At 42.1% G+C, this 25,755-nt stretch overlaps 1 protein-coding gene across 4 annotated transcripts in view; it reads right to left on the bottom strand.

The window, feature by feature from the left end:
- Positions 1–329: 329 nt before the first annotated feature.
- Positions 330–25,755, bottom strand: part of LOC121566673 (matrilin-4-like) — a 48,123-nt gene continuing 22,697 nt past the window's right edge. For 3 of the 4 annotated variants that reach the window (XM_045223978.1, XM_045223977.1, XM_045223979.1), the window contains exons 7-14: positions 21,961–22,083; positions 20,167–20,289; positions 8,033–8,155; positions 7,072–7,194; positions 5,453–5,857; positions 5,036–5,188; positions 4,555–4,659; positions 330–1,465 (exon numbers count right to left, since the gene is read on the bottom strand). In XM_045223978.1, the coding sequence (XP_045079913.1) occupies positions 1,407–1,465; positions 4,555–4,659; positions 5,036–5,188; positions 5,453–5,857; positions 7,072–7,194; positions 8,033–8,155; positions 20,167–20,289; positions 21,961–22,083 (1,214 nt within the window). In that variant the 3' untranslated portion in view covers positions 330–1,406. The remainder of the gene's footprint in view (positions 1,466–4,554; positions 4,660–5,035; positions 5,189–5,452; positions 5,858–7,071; positions 7,195–8,032; positions 8,156–20,166; positions 20,290–21,960; positions 22,084–25,755) is intronic. The other variant, XM_045223980.1, reaches the window with a different exon arrangement.

Below are 25,755 nucleotides of genomic sequence, written 5' to 3'. Positions count from 1 at the left end.
CACGGCAATGGAAAGAGGAGCTCCCTCCCATTAGCCTTAATTAGAAGGTACTGACAAAGGTCATCCATGGTGGGACACTTGTTGTGAAAATAACACATGGCATCCCAGGGACTTATTAGACCGTCTATGGAGATAGGAACTGAAGTTCATCACCATAAAGTATGTCTCTGTTTGAAAACAATAATGAAGCAAAATCCCATTACACATCACTCATCAATTTAGCCCTCGAGGGTACACCATAACTCATCTCTGCCCAATTACAGGGTGACTGCTCTCAGGTTGCAATGATCCTACGAGTCTGTTCAGAGTTATGAAGAAACAACACAGCGAACATTTCAGTCTTTATTCTGTGCCAGAATACAGAGAGTCTATGAACATTACAAAATAGGTAAATACATAAGAAGGACAGGTTACCAAATATAGGGGTAGAAATCTTTCCATCACGTGGTCGTTTAATACAAGACTAAACAAAGAACAACAAGAAACTAAAAAGGCCATCTTGTTCATTTACATAGCTCAGTGACATTCTCTCTATCCCTCAGAAATGCAGTAAAATGCATAAAAGAGAGGGCAAATCAATTAAACTGTAAAAAGCTCACTCCATTTAAAATAAACCATAGCAAAGGTGGGGCATAAACTTCCCTTTGTTTTGGGTGGTAATTTGATTTCACATAATATACCAATAAATTAATGACCTCATTCAATTTCATACATAGTTACCCAGTAAGACAATTAATGTGATCAAATTAATACAGTACTTGATCTCATCCTCTTGACAGTAATGTTTTGGTTTGATCTGGGTAATTGTGACGCTTGATTTCACTTTTGTGAATCCAGGAACCATTCGTTGTACTCTTTTTGACTGTGCTATCATTCATTCCTCTACAAATATTGCATTATATTACTTTCTATGAATCACTGATTGGTGCTTTGAAATTGACATTGGCTAGATCATATGGAGTGGTAATAATAACATTTCTTAATTTCTCTTTTCTCAGATACCTACTGCTGGTATAAAAATAGCCATAAATACATCACATTTAACAAACCATAATAAACAGATCAAGTATAAATAGGGCACAGAGAAAAACTGGTATCTGGTGTGTGAATGGAAAAATACTGTGTTTAAGTTATAAGCAATGGCTGTACTTTCTAGTTGCCTGTGCTTACATCTAGAGTAAGTAGTGTGCCAACTGTTCCTATTGATGTGCTTGACATTACTTAAGTCCAGTGAATGTGCACATTCATGCTCTGATACGAGATACTGTACATGAAATATTGTTTTGGGTAATTTACATCATGGAAATTCAATAGGACTTGTTTTCCCCCGTTACATTCTTGACAGGAAGAGTGCTCTATACTCAATGCATCTCCACATCCTTGTTGGGTTACATGGATGACACCCCTCATTTTCGTGACAGCAGCTGGTTCTCCAAGTGCTCCAATCGAGCAGTCATCCCTGCCAGTAGAAAAGGGTTAAGGAAATATACACATAATTCAATTTTATGGTCAAACGGGCTGTACGAATTAAGTTGGGCTGAGTTAAATGTTGAATTGAATGATATTGTGGTCAGTAGTAGAATAATCGGATGGTATTATAATGGGATTCATTTTGGTCCGAATCCTAACTTGAAATGTGTGCACTAAACTTGGACTTTGGCATAAATCATGCATTGATGTTGACGGGAAGATCTGTGCAAAAACTTGAGTTACACACACTGACGTAATGGGCCAACAGTATATCACTTAAATGCATATATATTAAGAACCTAAGGTACATTGCCTTCGGAAAGTATTCAGACCCCTTGACTTTTTCCACATTCTGTTAGGTTACAGCCTTATTCTAAAATGTATTAAATAGTTTTTTCCCCTCATCAATCTACACACAATACCCCATAATGACAAAGCCAAAACAGTTTTTTAGAAATGTTTGCTAATTTATACAAAAACAAAAAACTGAAATATCACATTTACATAAGTATTCAGACACTGTACTCAGTACTTTGTTGAAGCACCTTTGGCAGCGATTACAGCCTCGACTCTTTTTGGGTATGACGCTACAAGCTTGGCACACCTGTATTTGGGGAGTTTCTCCCATTCTTCTCTGCAGATCCTCTCAGCTCTGTCAGGTTGGATGGGGAGCGTTGCTGCACAGCTATTTTCAGGTCTCTCCAGAGATGTTCTAGTCCGGGCTCTGGCTGGGCCACTCAAGGATATTCAGAGACTTGTCCCGAAGCCACTCCTGCGTTGTCTTGGCTGTGTGCTTAGGGTCGTTGTCCTGTTGGAAGTTGAACCTTCACCCCAGTCTGAGGTCCTTCGTGCTCTGGTGCAGGTTTTCATCAAGGATCTCTCTATACTTTGCTCCATTCATCTTTGCCTCGATCCTTTCTAGTCTCCCAGTCCCTGCCGCTGCGTCATGCTGCCACCACCATGCTTAACCGTAGGGATGGTGCCAGGTTTCTTCCAGACGTGACTCTTGGCATTCAGGCCAAAGGGTTCAATCTTGGTTTCATCAGACCAAAGAATCTTGTTTCTTATGGTCTGAGAGACTTTAGGTACCTTTTGGCAAACTCCAAGCGGGCTGGCATGTGCCTTTTACTAGGAGTGGCCTCTGTCTGGTCACTCTACAATAAAGACTTGATTGGTGGAGTGCTGCAGAGATGGTTGTCTTTCTGGAAGGTTCTTCTAATCTCCACAGAGGAACTCTAGAGCTCTGTCAGAGTGACCATCGGGTTCTTGGTCACCTCCCTGACCTAGACCCTTCTCCCCTGATTGCTCAGTTTGGCCGGGCGGCCAGCTCTAGGAAGAGTCTTGGTTGTTCCAAACTTCTTTATTTAAGAATGATGGAGGCCACTGTGTTCTTGGGGACCTTCAATGCTGCAGACAATTTTTGGTACCCTTCGCCAGATCTGTGCCTCGACAAAATCTTGTCTCAGAGCTCTAAGGACAATTCCTTTGACCTCATGGCTTGGTTTTTGCTCTGACATGCAATGTCAACTGTGGGACCTTATATAGACAGGTGTGTGCCTTTCCAAATCATGTCCAATCAATCGAATTTACCACAGGTGGACTCCATTCAAGTTGTAGAAACATCTCAAGGATGATCAGTGGAAACAGGATGCACCTGAGCTCAATTTTGAGTCTCATAGCAAAGTGTCTGAATACTTATGTGAATAAGGTATTTCTGTTTTTTATTTTTAATAGATTTGCACAAATTTCTAAAAAACAGTTTGTGCTTTGTCATTATGGGGTATTGTGTGTAGATTGCTAAGGATGTTTTTCCATTTTAGAATAAGGCTGTAATTTAACAAAATGTGGAAAAAGTCAAGGGGTCTGAATACTTTCCGAAAGCATTGTAACTACTGTATGGTTATAAAAACATTTTTTTAAATATATATACTGTATATAGACTTCATAAAGCATTTCGTTATAGTAATTGATATCACAAAACAGTAAAGTGTTAGGACAAAATAACAAGGTAGTATCTGAAAAATCTGGATCAATGGCCATCAGTAAATCTACTCATACTTGTTAATCAATAGGCTACACTTTATACTCTCTAATAACACCAGTGATACCTTCTGCAAAAATGTCATAATAGGCTCTGCACAAAGAAGATGTCCTCCCAATGAAAAGTAGCCATGTGCATAATCAATCAAAAGATCGTTATGTGCTACCCAGTGCAATAGCATGATGGGGACTGACGTCGAATTCCACTGCAACAGAAGTGCCGTTGTAGGTCCTCATCACCTCTAACCGCTAAGCATTTACAAGACAAATAAACAATTGGTCTTAGAAACAAAAAAACGCTCTCAGACGTTGTCCTTTCAGATAGTGTTCCCTCTTTGGACAAATCTGTTTCTAGAGCCCTTGAGTAGACATTGATCCATTTTCCACAGTGATGAATTGGGGGCTAGTGAAAGATTTGGTATGTTATGCTTGAGTTAAAAGTGATAGTTTCCCATGAAGAACAGAACAGACATGGTCATGAATGTTACCTTTTACCGTTAATGAAAGTGATCAGAATCCAACACAAATGTACTGTATACAGATGAATTTAACCAAATCTTTCTTTTCATTTTGGGCCAATTCCCGGACACAGTTTAAGCCTAGTCCTGGACTAAATAGCTGAATGAAGAATCTCCATTGAAATAACATTTTCATCCAGGACTAAGCTTAATCTGTGTCCAGGAAACTGGACATTAACGTATAGATTGATGATTGTTTTGAGTATTCTTTATGCCCTTTGATGTCCAATCATGTTTAATATTGTCCAGAGAGCTAAACAATCATTTTACCAGAGATAACAAACACTGGTTGATTTTATGTTCAGGGCAATTTTCTGGCTTTGTGGGGGGAAGATTTTGGCAAGTGCAAAATCAAAGAAATAGACTAGAGGAACAGGCACCCTGACTAGTGTAAATGAACAATATTTGGGTGTGTGTTAGTTTTGCCTCAGCTGCGAGTGTGTACATAATTCATCATGCTACAACAGGTAAAGGACAAGCTACAAAGTTCACATTAAATGAACAGGAACTGTGTATAAAAGGATATGTTTCGTTGTCAGCTGCTCCAGATTGGTCATTGTGGCTTGCTGGAACTCAACCAGACTCTCACAGGCACATGGGTTTTTTACCTCAATCTCTCCCTGGCTCTCCTCTGAAAACACACATTCACATTTAAGTCATTTAGCAGACACTCTTATCCAGAGCGACTTACAGTAGTGAGTGCATACATTTTCATACTTTTTCCATACTGGTCCCACATGGGAATTGAACCCACAACCCTGGCGTTGCAAGCGCCATGCTCTACCAACTGAGCCACACGAAACCACACACACACAGTGAAAAAAAAACATTTCTATTTAATTCTATCACTTTCATAAGCTCTCCAAATTAAGAAATGTAAGGAGGTGTCTATTGTGTAAAAAGTATTTAACCTTATCCTCTCTATTATCTTTGCCTGACTCTAGATGGTGCTCTAAAATAACAAATTCTGACTGGTTGTGATTTGATTTGATCATAGAATAGAGTACCTGCACAGATGTTGAGCTTGAGGTTCTCTGCTATCTGGTTGATGAAAGTGAAGTCAGTGGTATAAAAGAAGTGCTTGTCTAGTGGTTCCGAGGCAATCTCGCGCAGCTCATCCTCCACGGCCTTCCCAACGCCAACAGCATACATCGTGATACCTGGCACACAGGACAATGCAGTATCTCACTAAAGTGGTGGATGAAGTCCTGAATTGTATTTGATTGCAAGTATTGTTTTGTTTAAAGAGCTAGCCACACACCAAAGTAGTAAGTAGTAGGCTTTTACATTTCAAAACCATCTTATATGACTTCTCATTATAGAACGATAATCTCATCTTAACACTCTTGGTCCTATGTAAACATTACTGCAGGAGCTTTATAATAAATCAGGCAAATAAATATTACAGCCCCTGTGTCACCTACCTGCTTCTTTGGCTTTCTTGGCCCACTCGGTGATGTCGTCCTGAGAGCGGCCATCAGTGAAGACCAGGCCCACGCGAGGGACGTTCTTGCGGGCGCCCTCGGCCTCTGAGAAGCTGTTCTCCACCATGTGCTTGAGAGCCAGGCCCGTCATGGTGCCCTTCTCCATGTACTCCACGTTCATCACCGCCTTCTTGATGTCATCCGCCGTCTGGTACATGTTGAGGGCGAACTCGGTGCGCACGCGACTGGAGTATTGCACTAGGCCCACTCGTGTCCCATGCGCCGACACGTCCAGGGAGTCCACCACCTGGTTGACAAACTGCTTGACCAGCTCAAAGTTCTGGGGACGCACACTCTTGGAGCCGTCGATGAGGAGGACCAGGTCGATGTTGGCTGATCTGCAGGCTGGGTGGGACATGGGGGGAATCAGGGCACTTTTCATACAGTAACATGCCCTTGTTGCATTTACCATGCAAGGATTGTAGGTATTTCATAAAACACTGTGGGATTCATCAGAAACAACAGCTCCTGGGGCTGTATTATCTCTCGATGAAGAAAAAGCTTTTGAAAATGTATATAAGGAAAGACGTAGGAGGACTATTCGTACCAAACTATAAATTGTATTTCTAGGCGCTAGCATTTCGCCCAATCCTAAATTAGTTTAGACATGATTCTTCCACCCCCTGGCTGAGTATAGAGAGAAATATGTTGTCTCCTATTGCCCTGGAAGAGGTGGTCTTCACTGATATATCCCTTAAACAATGTAAACATCGCTTCGGTCCTATTATTGCTCACACAATTTCTATTGGCGCAAAACGGTATGCCCATGCTCCCTATTTCACAATAATGCCTTGTGATCTGGAGGGCAGTCTTTTGCATCCCCCCAATAGTCCAAATGTGGAATCAGTACCCTTGCCAATATCATGGACAGTAATGGTTTGAGAACATTCCAAGATTTGAAAGATACATACACATTATCAGTCAAATAATCGTTTATATATTTACAAAATAGGTCAGCTATGCTGGCCTATGGAGTCCCTTGGGAAACCCAACTACCGAACCACCCAATGATGGGATTTATAAATACATTATCTGGGATGGTGACATGTTGGCTGGGCGGGGTTGGGAGAATGAGATGGGAGGTTGGGGGTGGAGGCCCACTTCTTTTTGATTTTATTTTCCTGTTTATACTGAATGTATTATTAATTAAACTCTGTATATATTTCTTAGTTTTTCTTCTTCTTTTGAGTGGTAGCCTGCAGGTAATGGATAATGTACCTATAACCTACCGAACAAAAAAACAAAACACATTTGGTATTTGTTTTTAAATAATACACTGTGGGATGTGCAGTTATTATGCATGTTACCAGGTACTTATTGTAAAACAATTATAATTCTCAATGACTTACCTGGCTAAATATTTTATTTAGGAAGAGGTTTTATTTGTAGGTTATGTAATTTCAGTTCTAGTCCTAGAGCACATTAGATATGATATTCTAGATACTACAGAGGGACAACTGAATAGTAGTAGTTGTATAGAGCCATTGCATCCTGGTGAACCACAGGAGTTGTAGAGGGTATTCATTATTGTACTCAGTGGGTGTGTGAAGTATGCTTACTTCCACAGCCTTTTCCATCCTCCGCCAGTAGCTGTGCCTCAGGGCAGATGCAGTAGTAGGATCCTGGGGTACTGACACACTGGTGCTCACAGCCATGCTCCACTGTGTTACACAGGTCAAGATCTGTGGACGACAAACACACATGGAGAGACTGACAAACTGAGGGGCAGTGGATGAGAAGTGTGTAGTGTCGTAGGTTATGTCCAGGATCAATGGAACGCCGTGGGGGATAGCACAAGGACACTGTCATTGGCAACCATTCAAAAAAGCTCATACTAACAAAGTGCACATTTATCAAATTTCGAAGAGGCTTACAATGCGGCAACTAAAATCAGATTTTGATAGGTTTGGCTGTTTCCGCTGCATAACATTTAGAAGTTGTCATTTTCGGGTGTAGAAAAATATTTGCTAAATGCTAACTCTTGTTCGGATAAGCTGGTAGCATAAGCTAGCCAGTAATTGCATTCTGTTACTAATGTAGTTAAAGATGAACTACATGGCTTAAAGGCAACTTAATGTTTTTTGATTGTGACCAACAGCACATATGTTTATATAAGAAACAGACCTGGGTTCAAATAGTATTTGTATTGTTTTGAATACTTTGGCTGCTTTTGATTGAGCTTACTTGGAGCACTTCAACCAATGACATAGTCCCAAATGTGCAAACTGGCACTCCTGGCAGGCTCAATCAAACGCTAAAAATCTAAGAAAGAAAACACATACTATTTGAACTCAGGTCTGATCAGAAATTTCAACAAAGTCCTGTTGTGTGCAAGTAATAAGGACAGAAAATATGTATTTTAATGGCGGGTCTCAAGCTTGATAAATACAGAATAGTATGTAGATTTGTTGAGCTCGCAATGTTCACCACAAATCTCACCCAGCAGCCACCTCAAATACGCTGTTGTATACATCTACCCCTATGCATTCTACTGTTTGGTCTGATGATGGCCTCACTAACGTGTGCAGGTCTTTTTGCCAGTGTTGAGGGTGAATCCAATGTTGCAGTCACAGGTGAAGGCGCCTGGGGAAGCGATGCAGATCTGCTCACAGTCATGCTTCCCCTCAGCACACAGGTCTGTCACTGTGTGACAGAAAAAAAAACAGAGACACTCATGTCCAGGTTACACTTCACTAAGACGTATAATGCATTATCCTGCAGTCATTATAATCATGTATCACATTCTTATAATGTCTTAGTATCATCCCATAATGACCCAGGGTCACCAGGGATCACCACCTTGCCGTGGTCAAGTTGCTGAGATGCTGTCTGGAGCTTAAGCTCCTGGTAGGGGCTCACCCGTGGCGGTAAGGTCAGAGGTTACAGGCAAAGTGTGATCCAACAAAGACCTTAACTGCAGAGCAGGCAGAAGATAATGGTCACAATGGTTGTAAAGGTGGAGGAAGACTGCAGTAGCGAGAGGTCCTCAATCGTCACGGCCTCCATGCCATTGGAGTTGCCAATAGGATCACCTCTTCTTCAGAAACCAAACATTTTCATTTTGGAGCGTGGAACGTTCAAACTCTGATGAACAATGTGAACAGTGATCAACCTGAGAGATGAACTGCGATCATTCAAAGAGAATTGAGAAGATATTGGATTCACAGTGCTGCCCTCGCCAAAACCCAACTGGCAGATGAAGGGCAACTGAAGGAAGACAAAGGCAGCTACACCTTCTTCTGAAAAGGTAAACCAGCTGATTAACCAGGAATTCATAGGGTTTGGCTGGGACCACAACCATTGAAGAGGCACAATTGAAAAGCAAGGTACCGGCAATACCAACTAAAATGTAGTTCTTCACCTAACCAAATGCAATACACTCTTCTGTCAGAAAAACTAATACAAAATATCCTGAAAAAGCTGCTGAAGGATGATTAATCAATCTAATCCCGGTGGAGAGAACTAATTACATTGTTTTGTTTACCTTTATTTGCTTCCTCTGTAAACGCTCTCATGGCCATGTGGTTGTTGCAAAGGATCATTAGTAACAGTTGATATTATTTAAAAAATGACATGTAGGCTTATTCAATCGTTATGGAGCAGAGCGCAGACCAAGCCGTAACAGTTTGAACCCGATGGAGACAATAGACGATGGTACTGTATAGCCTATACTGTACACTATTCTCCATATTATAATTCTATGTACACTGATCTTCCAACATTACCATGGGTTGTAGAACTGAATATCGCAACTTTCAGAATGAATCAAACCATTCAGGGACACCCTGATCTTTAAAATGGGGTAGGAGGCAGATTTGTGGGAAATACAAAGGCATTTCCCTCCTAAATACCACCAGGAAATTACTTACCTGCATACTGGCCAACCGACTCCTACTCCTGTCAGAAGAAATCCCATAATCGCAGTGTGGTTTTCTCCCATCCAGAGGGAAAACAGACATGATTTTCAAAGCACAACAACAGCAAGGGAAATGATGGGAGCAAAAGCAACCATGTGGTCATTTTAGACTTAATATAAACTTTTGACTCTTAGGCTAGATACCTCTACCCGAGGTAGAACAAAACACAACCATGTTTTTTCGCATCTCTAATGTCTCCCGTTTATGAAATTGTCCCTGATCTGGCAGACGAATTGTTCTTGCGTCTCTGTCTGCTTGAGGTAGCAGGTCTGTTAGGAAATGCCTTTGTCACACAATCTGGATAAGGGCATTTCTGTGCTGCGCCACAAATACTCTGAATGGGGAGATGGAGAAACTCTATTCGATTGGTATTATTATATTCCTCTTTCATTTACAAATCTCATGACTATGAGACGTGGCTGTATATTGGGGAATTTTTATTTTGCTGAGCCTGCTAGCTAGCCAGCTATCAATTGCTGTGAAGTCACCAAAATGATTTAAAATAATGATTGAGGTAGCTACACTATATATACAAAAGTATGTGGACACCCCTTCAAATTAGTGGATTCGGCTATTTCAGCCACACCCGTTGCTGACAGGTCGTGGTCAAAAGTTTTGAGAATGACACAAATACAAATTTTCACAAAGTCTGCTGCCTCAGTTTTGATGATGGCAATTTGCATATACACCAGAATGTTATGAAGAGTGATCAGATGAATTGCAATTAATTGCAAAGTCCCTCTTTGCCATGAAAATGAACTTAATCCCCCAAAAACATTTCCACTGCATTTCAGCCCTGCCACAAAAAGACCATCTGCCATCATGTCAGTGATTCTCTCATTAACACAGATGAGAGTGTTGACGAGGACAAGGCTGGAGATCACTCATGCTGATTGAGTTAGAATAACAGACTGGAAGCTTTAAAAGGAGGGTAGTGCTTGAAATCATTGTTCTTCCTCTGTTAACCATAGTTACCTGCAAGGAAACACGTGCCGTCATCATTGCTTTGCACAAAAAGGGCTTCACAGGCAAGGATATTGCTGCTAGTAAGATTGCACCTAAATCAACTATTTATCGGATCATCAAGAACTTCAAGGAGAGAGGTTCAATTGTTGTGAAGAAGGCGTCAGGGCGCCCAAGAAAGTCCAGCAAGGGCCAGGACCGTCTCTTAAAGTTGATTCAGCTGCGGATCGGGGCACCACCAGTGCAGAGCTTGCTCAGGAATGGCAGCAGGCAGGTGTGAGTGCATCTGCACGCACAGTGAGGCGAAGACTTTTGGAGGATGGCCTGGTGTCAAGAAGGGCAACAAAGAAGCCACTTCTCTCCAGGAAAAACATCAGGGACAGACTGATAGTCTGCAAAAGGTACAGGGATTGGACTGCTGAGGACTGGGGTAAAGTCATTTTCTCTGATGAATCCCCTTTCCGATTGTTTGGGGCATCCGGAAAACACCTTGTCCGGAGAAGACAAGGTGAGCACTAAAATCAGTCCTGTGTCATGCCAACAGTAAAGCATCCTGAGACCATTCATGTGTGGGGTTGCTTCTCAGCCAAGGGAGTGGGCTCACTCACAATTTTGCCTAAGAACACAGCCATGAATAAAGAATGGTACCAACACATCCTCAGAGAGCAACTTCTCCCAACCATCCAAGAACAGTTTGGTGACGACCAATGCCTTTTCCAGCATGATGGAGCACCTTGCCATAAGGCAAAAGTGATAACTAAGTGGCTTGGGGAACAAAACATCGACATTTTGGGTCCATGGCCAGGAAACTCCCCAGACCTTAATCCCATTGAGAACTTGTGGTTGATCCTCAAGAGACGGGTGGACAAACAAATACCTACAAATTCTGACAAACTCCAAGCCTTGATTATGCAAAAAATGGGCTGCCATCAGTCAGGATGTAGCCCAGAAGTTAATTGACAGCATGCCAGGGCGGATTGCAGAGGTCTTGAAAAAGAAGGGTCAACACTGCAAATATTGACTCTTTGCATAAACTTAATGTAATTGTCAATAAAAGCCTTTGACACTTATGGAATGCTTGTTATTATACTTCAGTATACCATAGTAACATCTGACAAAAATAACTCGTAACACTGAAGCAGCGAACTTTGTGAAGACCAATACTTGTGTCATTCTCAAAACTTTTGACCATGACTGTATAAAATCGAGCACACAGCCATGCAATCTCCATAGACAAATATTGGCAGTAGAATGGCTTTACTGAAGAGCTCAGTGACTTTCAACCTGCCACCTTTCCAACAAGTCAGATCGTCAAATTTCTGCCTTGCTAGAGCTGCCCTGGTCAACTGTAAGTGCTGTCATTGTGAAGTGGAAACGTCTAGGAGCAACAACGGCTCAGCCGCGAAGTGGTAGGCCACACAAGCTCACAGAACGGGACCGCCGAATGCTGAAGTGTATAGCGCGTAAAAATCGTCTGTCCTCGGTTGCAACACTCACTACCGAGTTCCAAACTGCCTTGGAAGCAACGTCAGAACTGTTTCATGAAATAGGTTTCAATGGCCAAGAAGCCGCACACAAGCCTAAGATCACCATGCGCAATGCCAAGTGTTGGCTGGAGTCGTGAATCACGCTTCACCATCTGGAAGTCCGATGGACGAATCTCGTTTTGGTGGATGCCAGGAGAACGCTACCTGCCCGAATGCATAGTGCCAACTGCAAAGTTTGGTGGAGGAGGAATAATGGTCTGGGGTTGTTTTTCATGGTTCGGGATAGGCCCCTTAGTTCCCAGAAGGGAAATATTAACGCTACAGCATATAATGACATTCTAGACGATTCTGTGCTTCCAACTTTGTGGCAACAGTTTGGGGAAGGCCTTTTCCTGTTTCAGCATGACAATGCCCCCGTGCACAAAGCGAGGTCCATACAGAAATGGCTTGTCGAGATCGGTGTGGAAGAACTTGACTGGCCTGCACAGAGCCCTGACCTCAAACCCATCGAACACCTTTGGGTTGAATTGGAACGCCGACTGCGAGCCAGGCATAATCGCCCAACATCAGCGCCCAACCTCACTAATGCTCCTGTGGCTGAATGGAAATAAGTCCCTGCATCAATGTTCCAACATCTAGTGGAAAGCCTTCCCAGAAGAGTGGAGCCCATGATTTTGGAATGAGATGTTCAACTAGCAGGTGTCCACATACTTTTGGTCATGTAGTGTATATGCTCTGCTCTTGAAGATCTGGCACAAGGAGAACATCTCCACACTCAGGGACACTCTGATTACCATCTTTTAAAAGGCATATTTGTGGGAAATACAGAGGCCTCTCCTTTCTGTACACCACCAGGAAAATACTTACACCAACACAAGCAAGGGGGGCCTTGTTTTTCAAATCCAAACACTGAGAGGTTTCAACCCCCAAAGAAAAAAAGTTGGTGATAACCAATCAGTGCAATCACTCAAAACGTATCACTAAAACTATTGTTAACATATCAACAGTTGACAGTCGGTACACAGTACCATGTGGTCTGGTGTAAGCCAGGCTAGCCATCAACTTCACAGGCCAACATTTGCATCAGGGAGTCCAAATGATGTACACAACAGCAGACTCTTTAACCTCAATAGATTGAGGTAAATAGCAAAGTCTCCACCGCATACAAGCTCCTACATCAGGGACTAAACATAAAAAGACACATATCCTCCACCAGCCATCTACCGTCAAGATAACACCAGGCGAAAAATACACATTGACAATCCCACCCTTGCAAATGGGGATTACATTTCCTATGGTGAAAATATATCAATTATAATAAAAGCACTGCATGAATCTATCATCTTATTTGCGGTCCAAGAAAAACATTTATTTTATAAATGCATTTAATGCAATTCTACGTCATTTTACATGACTGGAGACAAGTATAATATTTTGTAATACCACAACAGAGCATGACAACGAATGCGGGCATGCTGCAGAACCGGAAATTGATTTATTTCTATACAGGCTATTGTTAAAAAGGAGGATAGTCTAAGTTTGGAACAGTGCTAAAGTTGTCTATCAACTGTAAAAATGTATCGCAACAGAACCAGTTACAACTGAAGTATCTGATCATCAATGAATTCGAGAAAAAGCCATTCATTGTTTAACACAGCAGCCACATATCATCAGGTAGGCCTATATGCACTTCAAACAATTTTTTGGGGGGGAAATATAATTTTCACATTTATTCTATTTCATTCCATGATATTGTTGTTACAAAATAGATGTGTGTTGACTGTGATTAGGGCATTTGGAAAGTATTCAGACCCCTTCACTTTTTCCACAATTTGTTACGTTACAGCCTTATTCTAAAATGGATTAAATTCCTTTTTCCCTCATCAATCTACACACAATACCCCATAATGACAAAGCAAAAACAGTTTTTTTGACATTTTTGCAAATTTATTAAAAACAAAAACAGAAATACCTTATTTACATAAGTAACCAAGCCATGAGGTTGAAGGAATTGTCCGTAGAACTCTGAGACAGGATTATGTTGAGGCACAGATCTGGGAAAGGGTACCCCAACATTTCTGTTGCATTGAAGATCCCCGAGAACACAGTGGCCTCCGTCAATCTTAAATGGAAGAAGTTTAGTACCACCAAGACTCTTCCTAGAGCTGGCCGCTCGGCCAAACTGAGCAATCGGGGGAGAAGAGCCTTGGTCAAGGAGGTGACCAAGAACCCAATGGTCACTCTGACAGAGTTCCAGAGTTCCTATGTGGGAATGGGAGAACCTTCCAGAAGGACAACGATCTCTGCAGCACTCCACCCATCAGGCCTTTATGGTAGAGTGGCCAGACGGAAGCCACTCCTTAGTAAAAGGCACATGACAGCCCGCTTGGAGTTTGCCAAAAGGCACCTAAAGGACTCTCAGACCATGAGAAACAAGATTCTCTGGTCTGATGAAACCAAGATTGAACTGAATGCCAAGCGTCATGTCTGGAGGAAACCAGGCACCGCTCATCACCTGGCCAATACCATCCCTACGGTGAAGCATGGTGGTGGCAGCAACATGCTGTGGGGATGTTTTTCAGCGGCAGGAACGTGGAGACTAGTCAGGAGCGAGAGAAAGATGAACGGAGCAAAGTACAGAGAGATCCTTGATGAAAACCTGCTCCAGAGCGCTCAGGACCTCAGACTGGGGCGAAGGTACACCTTCCAACAGCACAACGACCCTAAGCCCACAGCCAAGACAACGCAGAAGTGGCTTCGGGACAAGTCTCTGAATGTCCTTGAGTGGCCCAGCCAGAGCCCGGACTAGAACCCGATCGAACATCTCTGGAGAGACCTGAAAATAGCTGTGCAGCGACGCTCCCCATCCAACCTGACAGAGCTTGAGAGGATCTGCAGAGAATGGGAGAAACTCCCCAAATACAGGTGTGCCAAGTTTGTAGCGTCATACCCCAGAAGACTCAAGGCTGTAATCGCTGCCAAAGGTGCTTCAACAAAGTACTGAGTAAACGGTCTGAATACTTATGTAAATGTGATATTTCCGGTTTTTATTTTTTTCCGTGGCCCCTTAGGGTTCTGCCGAGGTACTGCAGGTGGTCCACGAAAATATATATGTTTTTTAAGTGAAACAAATAATTATATATATTTTCGTGGACCACCTGCAGTACCTCGGCAGACCCCTATGGGGCCACGGACCCTAGGTTGAATACATTCATCAAATGCTATGCAAGAGCTCATATTTAGTTATCTTAATAGATGCAACATTACAATGACAGCATAGTGTCATCATTATGGTGCTTCTGCCAGTTAGTGATTATGCCAAAAGGGATGAAATGTTTTAGTACATTTTGAAAAATAACTGAACTAAATGACTATTGCCCGTGGCACTCACTTCTGTCATCATGAAGTGCTTTGAGAGACTAGTCAAGGATCATATCACCTCTACCTTACCTGCCACCCTAGAACCACTTCAATTTTCTTACCACCCCAATAGATCCACAGACGATGCAATCGCCATCACACCGCCCTATCCCATCTGGACTAGTGGAATACCTATGTAAGAATGCTTAGCTCAGCATTCAACACCATAGTACCCTCCAAGCTCATCATTAAGCTCGAGGCCCTGGGTCTGAACCTCGCCCTGTGAACCACTGCCCCCAGGTGGTAGGTAGGAAACCACTCCTCCACTTCGCGGATTCTCAACACTGGGGCCCCACAAGAGTGCGTGCTCAACCCCATCCTGTACTCCCTGTTCACCCATGACTGCGTGGCCAAGCACGTCTCCAACTCAATCATCAAGTTTGCAGCCAACACAACAGTAGTAGGCTTGATTACCAACAATGATGAGACAGCCTACAGGGAGGAGGTGAGGGCTCTGAGAGTGTGGTGCCAGGAAAATACCCTCTCACTCAACGTCAACAAAACAAAGGAGATGATCGTGGACTTCAGGAAACAGCAGAGGGAGCACACCCCTATCCACATCGACGGGACCGCAGTGGAGAAGGTGGAAAGCTTCAAGTTCCTCGGCGTACACATCACTGACAAACTGAAATGGTCCACCCACACAAACAGTGTGGTGAAGAAATTTGTCTTGGCACCTAAAACCCTTACAAACTTTTACAGACGCACAATTGAGAGCATCCTGTCGGGCTGTATCACTGCCTGGTACGGCAACTGCACCGCCCGCAACCACAGGGCTCTCCAGAGTGTGTTGCGGTCTGCCCAACGCATCACCGGGGGCAAACTACTAGCCCTCCAGGACACCTACAGCACCCAATGTCACAGGAAGGCCAAAAAGATCATCAAGGACAACAACCAACCGAGCCACTGCCTGTTCACCCCGCTATCATCCAGAAGGCAAGGTCAGTACAGGTGCATCAAAGCTGGGACCGAGAGACTGAAAACAGCTTCCATCTCAAGGCCATCAGACTGTTAAATAGCCTTCACTAGTACATTAGAGGCTGCTGCCTATATACATAGATTAGAAATCACTGGCCACATTAATAAATGGAACACTAGTCACTTTAATAACTGTCATGACTCTCTCCTTGGTGAGGATCAAAGATAGCCAGACCTCCCCTCTCTCCCACAGGAGAGGAGAAGGGGGTTGGGCCGGTTTTATGACTTAACAGCCGGTCATAAATAGTTTGCAGAAAAGGACACCTTTTGGTATCTAGTATGGAAAGAAAGAAATCAATTATCAACTATGCACAGTGACTAGCCACGCCCCGAGTGACATCAGAGATTGTGTGATCATAATGGAATGTCCCTTTTACCCAGAGGGCATAAAAAGCCTTGAAAAACAAATAAACCTTTAGACCAGAAAACGGGAGAGTGGCGACTGCACGTATAGAATGGTTAGAACATTAACATTAGACCAGGAAGCGTGGAGCTGTGGCTACATGGCTTAAAATGGTTAGACCAGAAAGACCAGAAAACGTCAGCGTGGCGACTGCACGTTTAGAATGGTTAGAACTTTGAATGAGAAAGACCAGCCGATGTGCAGCGGGAGCTGGACTTTACAAATGGTTGACACTCAACAGACCAGAAAACGTGAGACCGTATTCCATACGTTTGAAATTGAGAAACTTTGAAACTCTCAATCTCTACACGAGAAGAAGAACACGCACTAGACCTTATCACATCAGTCTGCAGCTGTACATGCAAAGTTGTCTAGAACTTTCACTAAAGACACGAGTTGGGAAGGACAATCCCTCTCAGACAACCGTTGGTACATCTGAAGTATCTATCTAACGAACACTCCAATCGAAGACACGCCGAGTCTCACCGAAGTGGGATAGGACACTCAAACCCCTTTTGAGAAAGTGTTCAACAGAGAGACGACGATCAAGGACAGCTACGCGTAAATATGCATTGCATTTCTTATCCGATTGAGCGGTGGTTTCCAAATGAAACAACGATAAGTTGAATCTCTGTCTCTCCCTTTCACTCGCTTTCTATTGACCCCTCCTTCCCCTAACCAAACAGTCATGCTATTGTTAGTCCAGTCAACTAGGGACCTGTTTCATTGTATTATGTTAGTAATCAATAACCTATACCGTGTGTGTGTGTGTGTGTGTGTGTGTTTGTATTCTGTGTTATTATTTATTTAGTTAGTAAATAAATAATTAAGCCAATTTGTGTATTGCTGATTCATCAATAAGGTTAGGGTTCTTGCAGGTTCAATGATTATGCGACGTTCAGAATGAGACTGATGAGGTAATGTCACGCCCTGACCTATAGAACTCTTGTTAGTTTGGTCAGGGTGTGCATGTTTAGTATCTATGTTATGTTTTCTATGTGTAGAATCTAGGTATTGTGTTTCTATGTGTGGCCGAGTGTGATTCCCAATCAGAGGCAGCTGTCGCTCGTTGTCTCTGATTGGGGATCATACTTTAGTAGCCTGTTTGTCATCATTGGCTGTGGGATCTTGTTCCGTGTAGAGGATTGTATTGGTGTTTAGCCTGTGGACTTCACTTCACTTCACGTTGTTTTGTTGTTTTTGTTTGTGTGTTTATTCTTTATAATAAACATGTATGCATTTCACGCTGCGCCTTGGTCTGACCCGTCCTTCAACGAACGTGACAGGTAATGATTTAATAAGTGACTGTTATCGGTATATAACATATACAGTGGGGAAAAAAAGTATTTAGTCAGCCACCAATTGTGCAAGTTCTCCCACTTAAAAAGATGAGAGAGGCCTGTAATTTTCATCATAGGTACACGTCAACTATGACAGACAAATTGAGAATTTTTTTTCTCCAGAAAATCACATTGTAGGATTTTTAAATTTATTAGTAAATATGGTGGAAAATAAGTATTTGGTCACCTACAAACAAGCAAGATTTCTGGCTCTCACAGACCTGTAACTTCTTCTTTAAGAGGCTCCTCTGTCCTCCACTCGTTACCTGTATTAATGGCACCTGTTTGAACTTGTTATCAGTATAAAAGACACCTGTCCACAACCTCAAACAGTCACACTCCAAACTCCACTATGGCCAAGACCAAAGAGCTGTCAAAGGACACCAGAAACGAAATTGTAGACCTGCAGCAGGCTGGGAAGACTGAATCTGCAATAGGTAAGCAGCTTGGTTTGAAGAAATCAACTGTGGGAGCAATTATTAGGAAATGAAAGACATACAAGACCACTGATAATCTCCCTCGATCTGGGGCTCCATGCAAGATCTCACCCCGTGGGGTCAAAATGATCGCCAGAACGGTGAGCAAAAATCTGAGAACCACACGGGGGGACCTAGTGAATGACCTGCAGAGAGCTGGGACCAAAGTAACAAAGCCTACCATCAGTAACACACTACGCCACCAGGGACTCAAATCCTGCAGTGTCAGACGTGTCCCCCAGTTTAAGCCAGTACATGTCCAGGCCCGTCTGAAGTTTGCTAGAGTGCATTTGGATGATCCAGAAGAGGATTGGGAGAATGTCATATGGTCAGATGAAACCAAAATATAACTTTTTGTTAAAAACTCAACTCGTCGTGTTTGGAGGACAAAGAATGCTGAGTTGCATCCAAAGAACACCATACCTACTGTGAAGCATGGGGGTGGAAATATCATGCTTTGGGGCTGTTTTTCTGCAAAGGGACCAGGACGACTGATCCGTGTAAAGGAAAGAATGAATGGGGCCATGTATCGTGAGCTTTTGAGTGAAAACCTCCTTCCATCAGCAAGGGCATTGAAGATGAAACGTGGCTGGGTCTTTCAGCATGACAATGATCCCAAACACACCGCCCGGGCAACGAAGCAGTGGCTTTGTAAGAAGCATTTCAAGGTCCTGGAGTGGCCTAGCCAGTCTCCAGATCTCAACCCCATAGAAAATCTTTGGAGGGAGTTGAAAGTCTGTGTTGCCCAGCGACAGCCCCAAAACATCACTGCTCTAGAGGAGATCTGCATGGAGGAATGGGCCAAAATACCAGCAACAGTGTGTGAAAACCTTGTGAAGACTTACAGAAAACGTTTGACCTGTGTCATTGCCAACAAAGGGTATATAACAAAGTATTGAGAAACGTTTGTTATTGACCAAATACTTATTTTCCACCATAATTTGCAAATAAATTCATTAAAAATCCTACAATTTTTGTCATTTTGTCTGTCATAGTTCACGTGTACCTATGATGAAAATTACAGGCCTCTCTCATCTTTTTAAGTGGGAGAACTTGCACAATTGGTGGCTGACTAAATACTTTTTTCCCCCACTGTATATATCTTCTAAGAGTTTAATTCGGGAGATGGTACTCATTAAACAACTTCTTCCGTGGTGCCCCAAATTCCAAATGAGTTAATTGTTACATGATTCATTTAATTGAGTGACAATTAAACATAGTTAGTTGATTCGATAAATAACAGTCATCACATTAATGCAAGTCACGTCACGACATAATGTTTACATATCTTGCATTACTCATCTCAGATGTATATACTGTATTCTATACTATTCTACTGTATCTTAGTCTATGCCTCTCTGACATTGCTCGTACATATTTTTATTTATATATTCTTAATTCCATTGCTTTACTTAGATTTGTGTGTATTGGGTACTGTATAGTCAAAGTTAATCGTTACCAATCATTTTGATTGATTGATTGACATTTTAGCACAGATTTTCACTATTCATATTTTAAAGGCGGGTTTCGGGCTTGATCAATATGGAACAGTATGTAGATTTGTTGTACTCGCAATGATCACCGCAAACCTTACCAAGCAGCCGGCTTAAATAAGCTGTTGGATAAATATGCTCCTAGCTAAATGCATTCAACTGTTTGGCCTCACTAACTTGTGCATGTCTTCTTGTCGTTGTTGAGAGTGTAGCCAGCATTGCAGTTGCAGGTGAAGACGCCTGGCGAGGCAATACAGATCTGCTCACAGTCATGCTTCCCCTCAGCACACAGGTCCATCACTGTGTATCATAAAAAACAGAGACACTGATTACTGCATTGCTGTGGTTTCATGTACAGATTACACTTCACTAAGGCACACACGTATTATGCATTATCATGCAGTTATTGTGAGCAGTTATGACAGTCTTAAAATGTCTTATCATTCCATAATGATCCTGAGGTAAAATATTTTGAGTCGTGGTGAAAAATTGCCAAATTGCGTTGACAGTAAAACAGTATGAGCTCATACATACTTATAACTAGTAATAATTTATTATGCATGTGCACCTTAGGTGAAGTGATACCCATTTACTTTATACTGGCAGTCCAGCTTACTACTAATGGCAGATCATCCCAACCATCTTGAACGTTATGCAGATTTGAGGATCAGCTGAGAAAAATCTTCCGTCAGTCTGTCTAATGTACTTTCTGACTGTTTTCCATGTGAGTTATTGTATTACCAATGATGTGTAGATGTGTATAGCACATAATTGTAGACACGTCTGGCACAAATAAATAACGTCCAGAACAGTACAAAAGTATCGGAGATACTTGCATACATTTCTGCGCGTATGCATGCGTGCATGTGATGGACCAATTGGAGAAATAACCAATACACTTTTTTTGGCAGATGTATGATGACGTAATAAATGAATAAAGGCTTTGATATTACGTTTGGCGGTATAGTCATCATTGGATGTGGCCTGGGGAAAATATAAGGTTTCACTTCATGGGACCTATCTGTCAAAGAGTAGTTTGATCTTGAGACCTTCTTGAGTATTCTTAGGTAAGTGACCATATCCAGTTGAGTCCAGTGGAATTTATTAAGTTAGAAAACTCAATGAACGTGAATTGGATAACAAAGGTTTAGCTGGAGAGCTTTTTTATTTGTTTGTTTTTAAGTAGAGAGGAGTAACTACTGTAGGTCGCTTATTAAGCTATTGTTTATTAATCTAGTGTTGGTTCAGAACATACGGCACATTAAGATGTATGGACTACCTGTAACAGTACACACAGATAATGGTCACCACTTTTTACATCCAAATTAGAGTAATTATTTTCCCCATGTAAAATAGAACAGCTGTACACCCAAATGGCTATGTGTAGACTCGTGTAAAAAAAGTTTTTTGTCAATTAATCTTACATAGACTTCAGTATTTGGCTTAAATAGTTGTTTCTATTTGTCAGTTTCCGCTGAAGCGGACCTTTGGCTTTATGAAGATTCAAGCCTCTTAAAGGCCCGGTGCAGTCAAAAACGTGATTTTCCTGTGCTTTATATATATATTTCCACAATATGAGGTTGGAAAAATACTGTGAAATTGATGATAATGCCCTTTTAGTGTAAGACCGCCTGAAATTTCAGCCTTGTTTGGTTGGATGGAGGTTTGGCCTGCCTGGTGACATCACCTGGCAGTAAATTAGCTAATAGACAAATAAGAGAGTTCCAAACCTCTCTGCCAATACCAGCTAGTTTTCAGTTTTCCCCTCCCCACTCAGACCACTCCCACGCAGTCCTAGCTAAATTCTTTCTTGAGAAATTGCTCTTTGCTAAGAAGCTATTTTTGTTTATTTTTAACCATTTTAATTGAAAACAATCTCAGTAAGGTACTGTACTTAATTGTTACCCAGAAATGATTTCATATTGAGATAAAAACGTCTGCATTGGACCTTTAAAGTGTGTAGAAACTTACTCTGGCAGGTCTTTCCATCCTCCTGGAGCGTGTATCCCACAGCACAGCGGCAGAAATAGCCATTGAGTACACCCACACACTCATGCTGACAGCTGTGATTCCCAAATGAACAGTAGTTGATCACTGAAGAAGGTAAAATGCAAGCAAAAATTATATGCTTATAGAAATTATATGAAGTTATAATGCATAATATTAAATAGTAATTCAATAATGCTGTTGATAGTATTTGTCACACATTTATGTAGTGTTAATGAAGGCTTTATGAAGGCTTTATAAGCTGCATGTCATTTAAAGCGGGACACTTAAGTCTATAGGAAATATTGCTTTAAGGTATGTATTATGGGACTTGCTTGGCCAGGATATGAGAAATATGCATGTCTATGATAAGCTGCTTTGTAAGCTCTATCTTAATGACCCCTTTGCATTTTCATATTTCTGCATGAAAACAAGGGTGAGGAAATGAATGAATCATGTTTTTGAGTGGAAGTACAGTATACTTACAGTGGATTTTACTGTTTTTTAAAAAACTATTTCCTCACACTTGTTCTCATGCAGAAATATGAAAACTCAAAGGGGTCATTAAGATAGAGCTTACAATGCAGCTTATCATAGACATGCATATTTCTCATATCCTGGCCAAGCAAGTCCCATAATACATACCTTAAAGCAATTTTTCCTATAGACTTAAGGGTCCCGCTTTAAATGACGTGCAGCTTATAAAGCATTCATAAAGCCTTTATTAACACTACATAAATGTGTGACAAATCATCTACAACTGTATGTCATGCACTATAAACGGTTCATAAATGTGGCATAACTGTGTGACTATCACCTATCTCAAATGTGACATAAACCTGTGCTTTATAAAGGGTGGCATAAGCACTGCTTAGTAAAGGCTATATAAATCATATCAAATTGAGGCTTCACAAAGCCTTTATAACCTTGTCATGCATCTTGGTAGAGCATTGCAAAGCCAGGATAGTGGGTTTGATTGCCGGGACCACCCATATGTAAAATTCTATACACGCATGACTGTAAGTCACTTTGCATAAAAGCGTCTGATAAATTGTATATACACTATATATACAAAAGTATGTGGACACCCCTTCAAATTAGTGGATTCGGCTAGTTCAGCCACATCCGTAGATGACAGGTGTTTAAAATAGAGCACACAGCCATGCTATCTCAATAGACAAACATTGGCAGTAGAATGGCCTTACTGAAGAGCTAAGTGACTTTCAGCACTTCCGTGTTATCGTGCTGATGTGCTGTTTGTTGTGACTTGGTTACCTGCCAAACTTTTCATTTTTTACTTTTAATAACTGTTTAATCAAAACTCTGCATTTAACACATTTACAAACTTCCGTTTTATCCTCGCGCAACTTTTTTCATTCAACTTTTTCACCCAGCTTTATTACCTGGATACCAACAACTGAGCCAGGCTACGAAAAGCTCAACTCATACAACGCTCTCTATAAAACGACTAAAGGAAAGTGCTAATTTCCAGCATATGAGTGTGACTCCAATTGTTGGCCAGTAAATACTGTAATTGTATGTTTTGTATCCCCCACGACTACAGACACTGGGAACACACCTGACACAGCTCTGAGAGGCTACACTGAACACAAACATGCAGCCGGGCCGGTGCGTAGAAAGGAACAGCCGGCGACCTGCCACTGATAACCGACCCACACATCACCCGCCCCCCTGCGCTTCTCTCTCGCTCTCACATTCAACGAGGGACAGACAACAACACAGTTGTGCGGGGAGCTGGTGGGGGCGTCCACGGCCATGGAGGGAGCATCTAAGTCCCCGGTGGAGCTGGGAAAAGTTTGATCCCTTAGACTGTCGGCGTGCTGCAGTCAAAACACATTTGAATCTGCTGGGTACTCGCGAGCTATTAAATGTATAATATGCGACATGTTCGTTGTTGTCACAGGGAAAGGTCCGATGAATACCTTCATTTGTGTATGAAAAATGTTTTGAACTTGATGCAGCTAAAGAAATGATTATTACTCTTCATGAAGAAATAAAACATTTGACCAAGCGCCTTGAACTGAATAAGGATTCTATGAGAATGTCGACATCTTCAAATGCTTCCTATCAAAACATCCAAGAGGATCATAATGGGACCTTCCTGGACTATGAACAATTTCCACAACTGCACCCCTCTACTAGCTTGAACCAGAAAATGGCTGCTCACTGTTCAACTCCAGGTGTCCCGCGTCCGGACTTAAGACCTTCAAATCGCTTTGAACCCCTGTACCAGCTGTCCTCTGTCGGGGGCTTGGGTGTTCCCTCCATGGCTGTGGATGACCCTCCAGTTACCTCTCCCTGTCCTAGTCAATCAACTGCCTGGGCACAGCCTGGGCCACCGTGGCCCCCCTCCGCTGGGCCGTGCTCTCTGGATCAGAGCTCTGTCCCTTTGGCGGTTGTGGCCTGCACGCAGTCTCAGCAGCCCACTTCTCAGGTGAGTTCTGTGGCTCTGGCATTGCAATCTGCTTCGAGACACGGCAGAGGCCGGATCATTTCGCTGATTGTGATAGAGAGTTCGATGGTGAGGCATATATCTGTACCTGGGGCAAAGACTTTGTGTTATCCAGGGGCAAAAGATCAGGATATCGCCAGGTTGCTTCCCAAGGCTGTGAGTCAGTCACCGGGGGCTGATACTGTCATGGTTCATGTGGGGTCAAATTACATTATGAAAGGCAGCTCAGAACAGCTGAAGATGGATTTTAAAGAACTGATTGGGTCTCTACTTGACACCAACAAACGCCCCATAATATCTGGCCCTCTGCCCTCCCTAAATCGTGGCATTGAACGGTTAAGCAGACCTTTAACCCTCCATAACTGGCTACAAGACTATTGCAGCTCTGTGGGTGTAACATTTATTGACAATTTTGATACCTTCTGGAAACAAAGCTTGTATTATGAGGATGGGATTTACCCAAATCATTTGGGTTCCTGGATCCTTTCACAGTATTATAAGTCTGTGTTGAGACAATTTCTTAATTTAGCAGACAACACTTGCGTATACTCATTTAATCCCTTACATTGCTTCGCTGAGTTGTCATAATGATTCAGCAAATGTACATTATCCTAGGGGTGTTGGAAGACACAATATAAATAACCTAATTTATGTCCCTCTAACTGCCCGGAATGCCTCTGCTGATCCTACAGGTATTGTATGAAGTAATCATATTTTTTTACATTTTAGTCATGTAGCAGACATTCTTATCCAGAGCGACTTACAGTTAGTGAGTGCATACATATTTTTTAATTTTTTTCATACTGGCCCCCCGTGGGAATCAAACCCACAACCCTGCCGTTGCAAGCGCTATGCTCTACCAACTGAGCTACACAGGGCCCATATGCCTATGAACCAGAGTAATACTGTTAGCACTAAGGTGGTGTGCCCTAGTAGGAAGTCCACTGTGTGCAGCTCTCCCTGCACTAATAAAAATTACCTGAGTATGTCTAGCTCTGCTAAGCTTCCCAGTAAAGCAAGAAGAAGAATCAAGCATCCCAGAAAAGTGTTAAAAATAGTCCACGTTAACATATGTAGCTTAAGAAACAAGGTTCATGAAATCAATAATTTGCTAGTAACAGATGACATCCATATTCTGACAATCTCTGAAACTCACTTAGATAATACATATGATGATACAGTGGTAGCAACACAAGGTTATAACATTTACAGAAAATACAGAAATGCCAATGGGGGCGGTGTTGCGGTCTATATTCAGATCCACATTCCTGTAAAGCTTAGAGAGGATCTCATATTAAATACTGTTG

Source organism: Coregonus clupeaformis, chromosome 12 (genome assembly GCF_020615455.1).
Source record: "Coregonus clupeaformis isolate EN_2021a chromosome 12, ASM2061545v1, whole genome shotgun sequence".
Taxonomy (NCBI): Eukaryota; Metazoa; Chordata; class Actinopteri; order Salmoniformes; family Salmonidae; genus Coregonus; species Coregonus clupeaformis.
The sequence above is the reverse complement of the archived record's forward strand: the minus strand, read 5'-3'. Positions and strand labels throughout refer to the sequence as shown.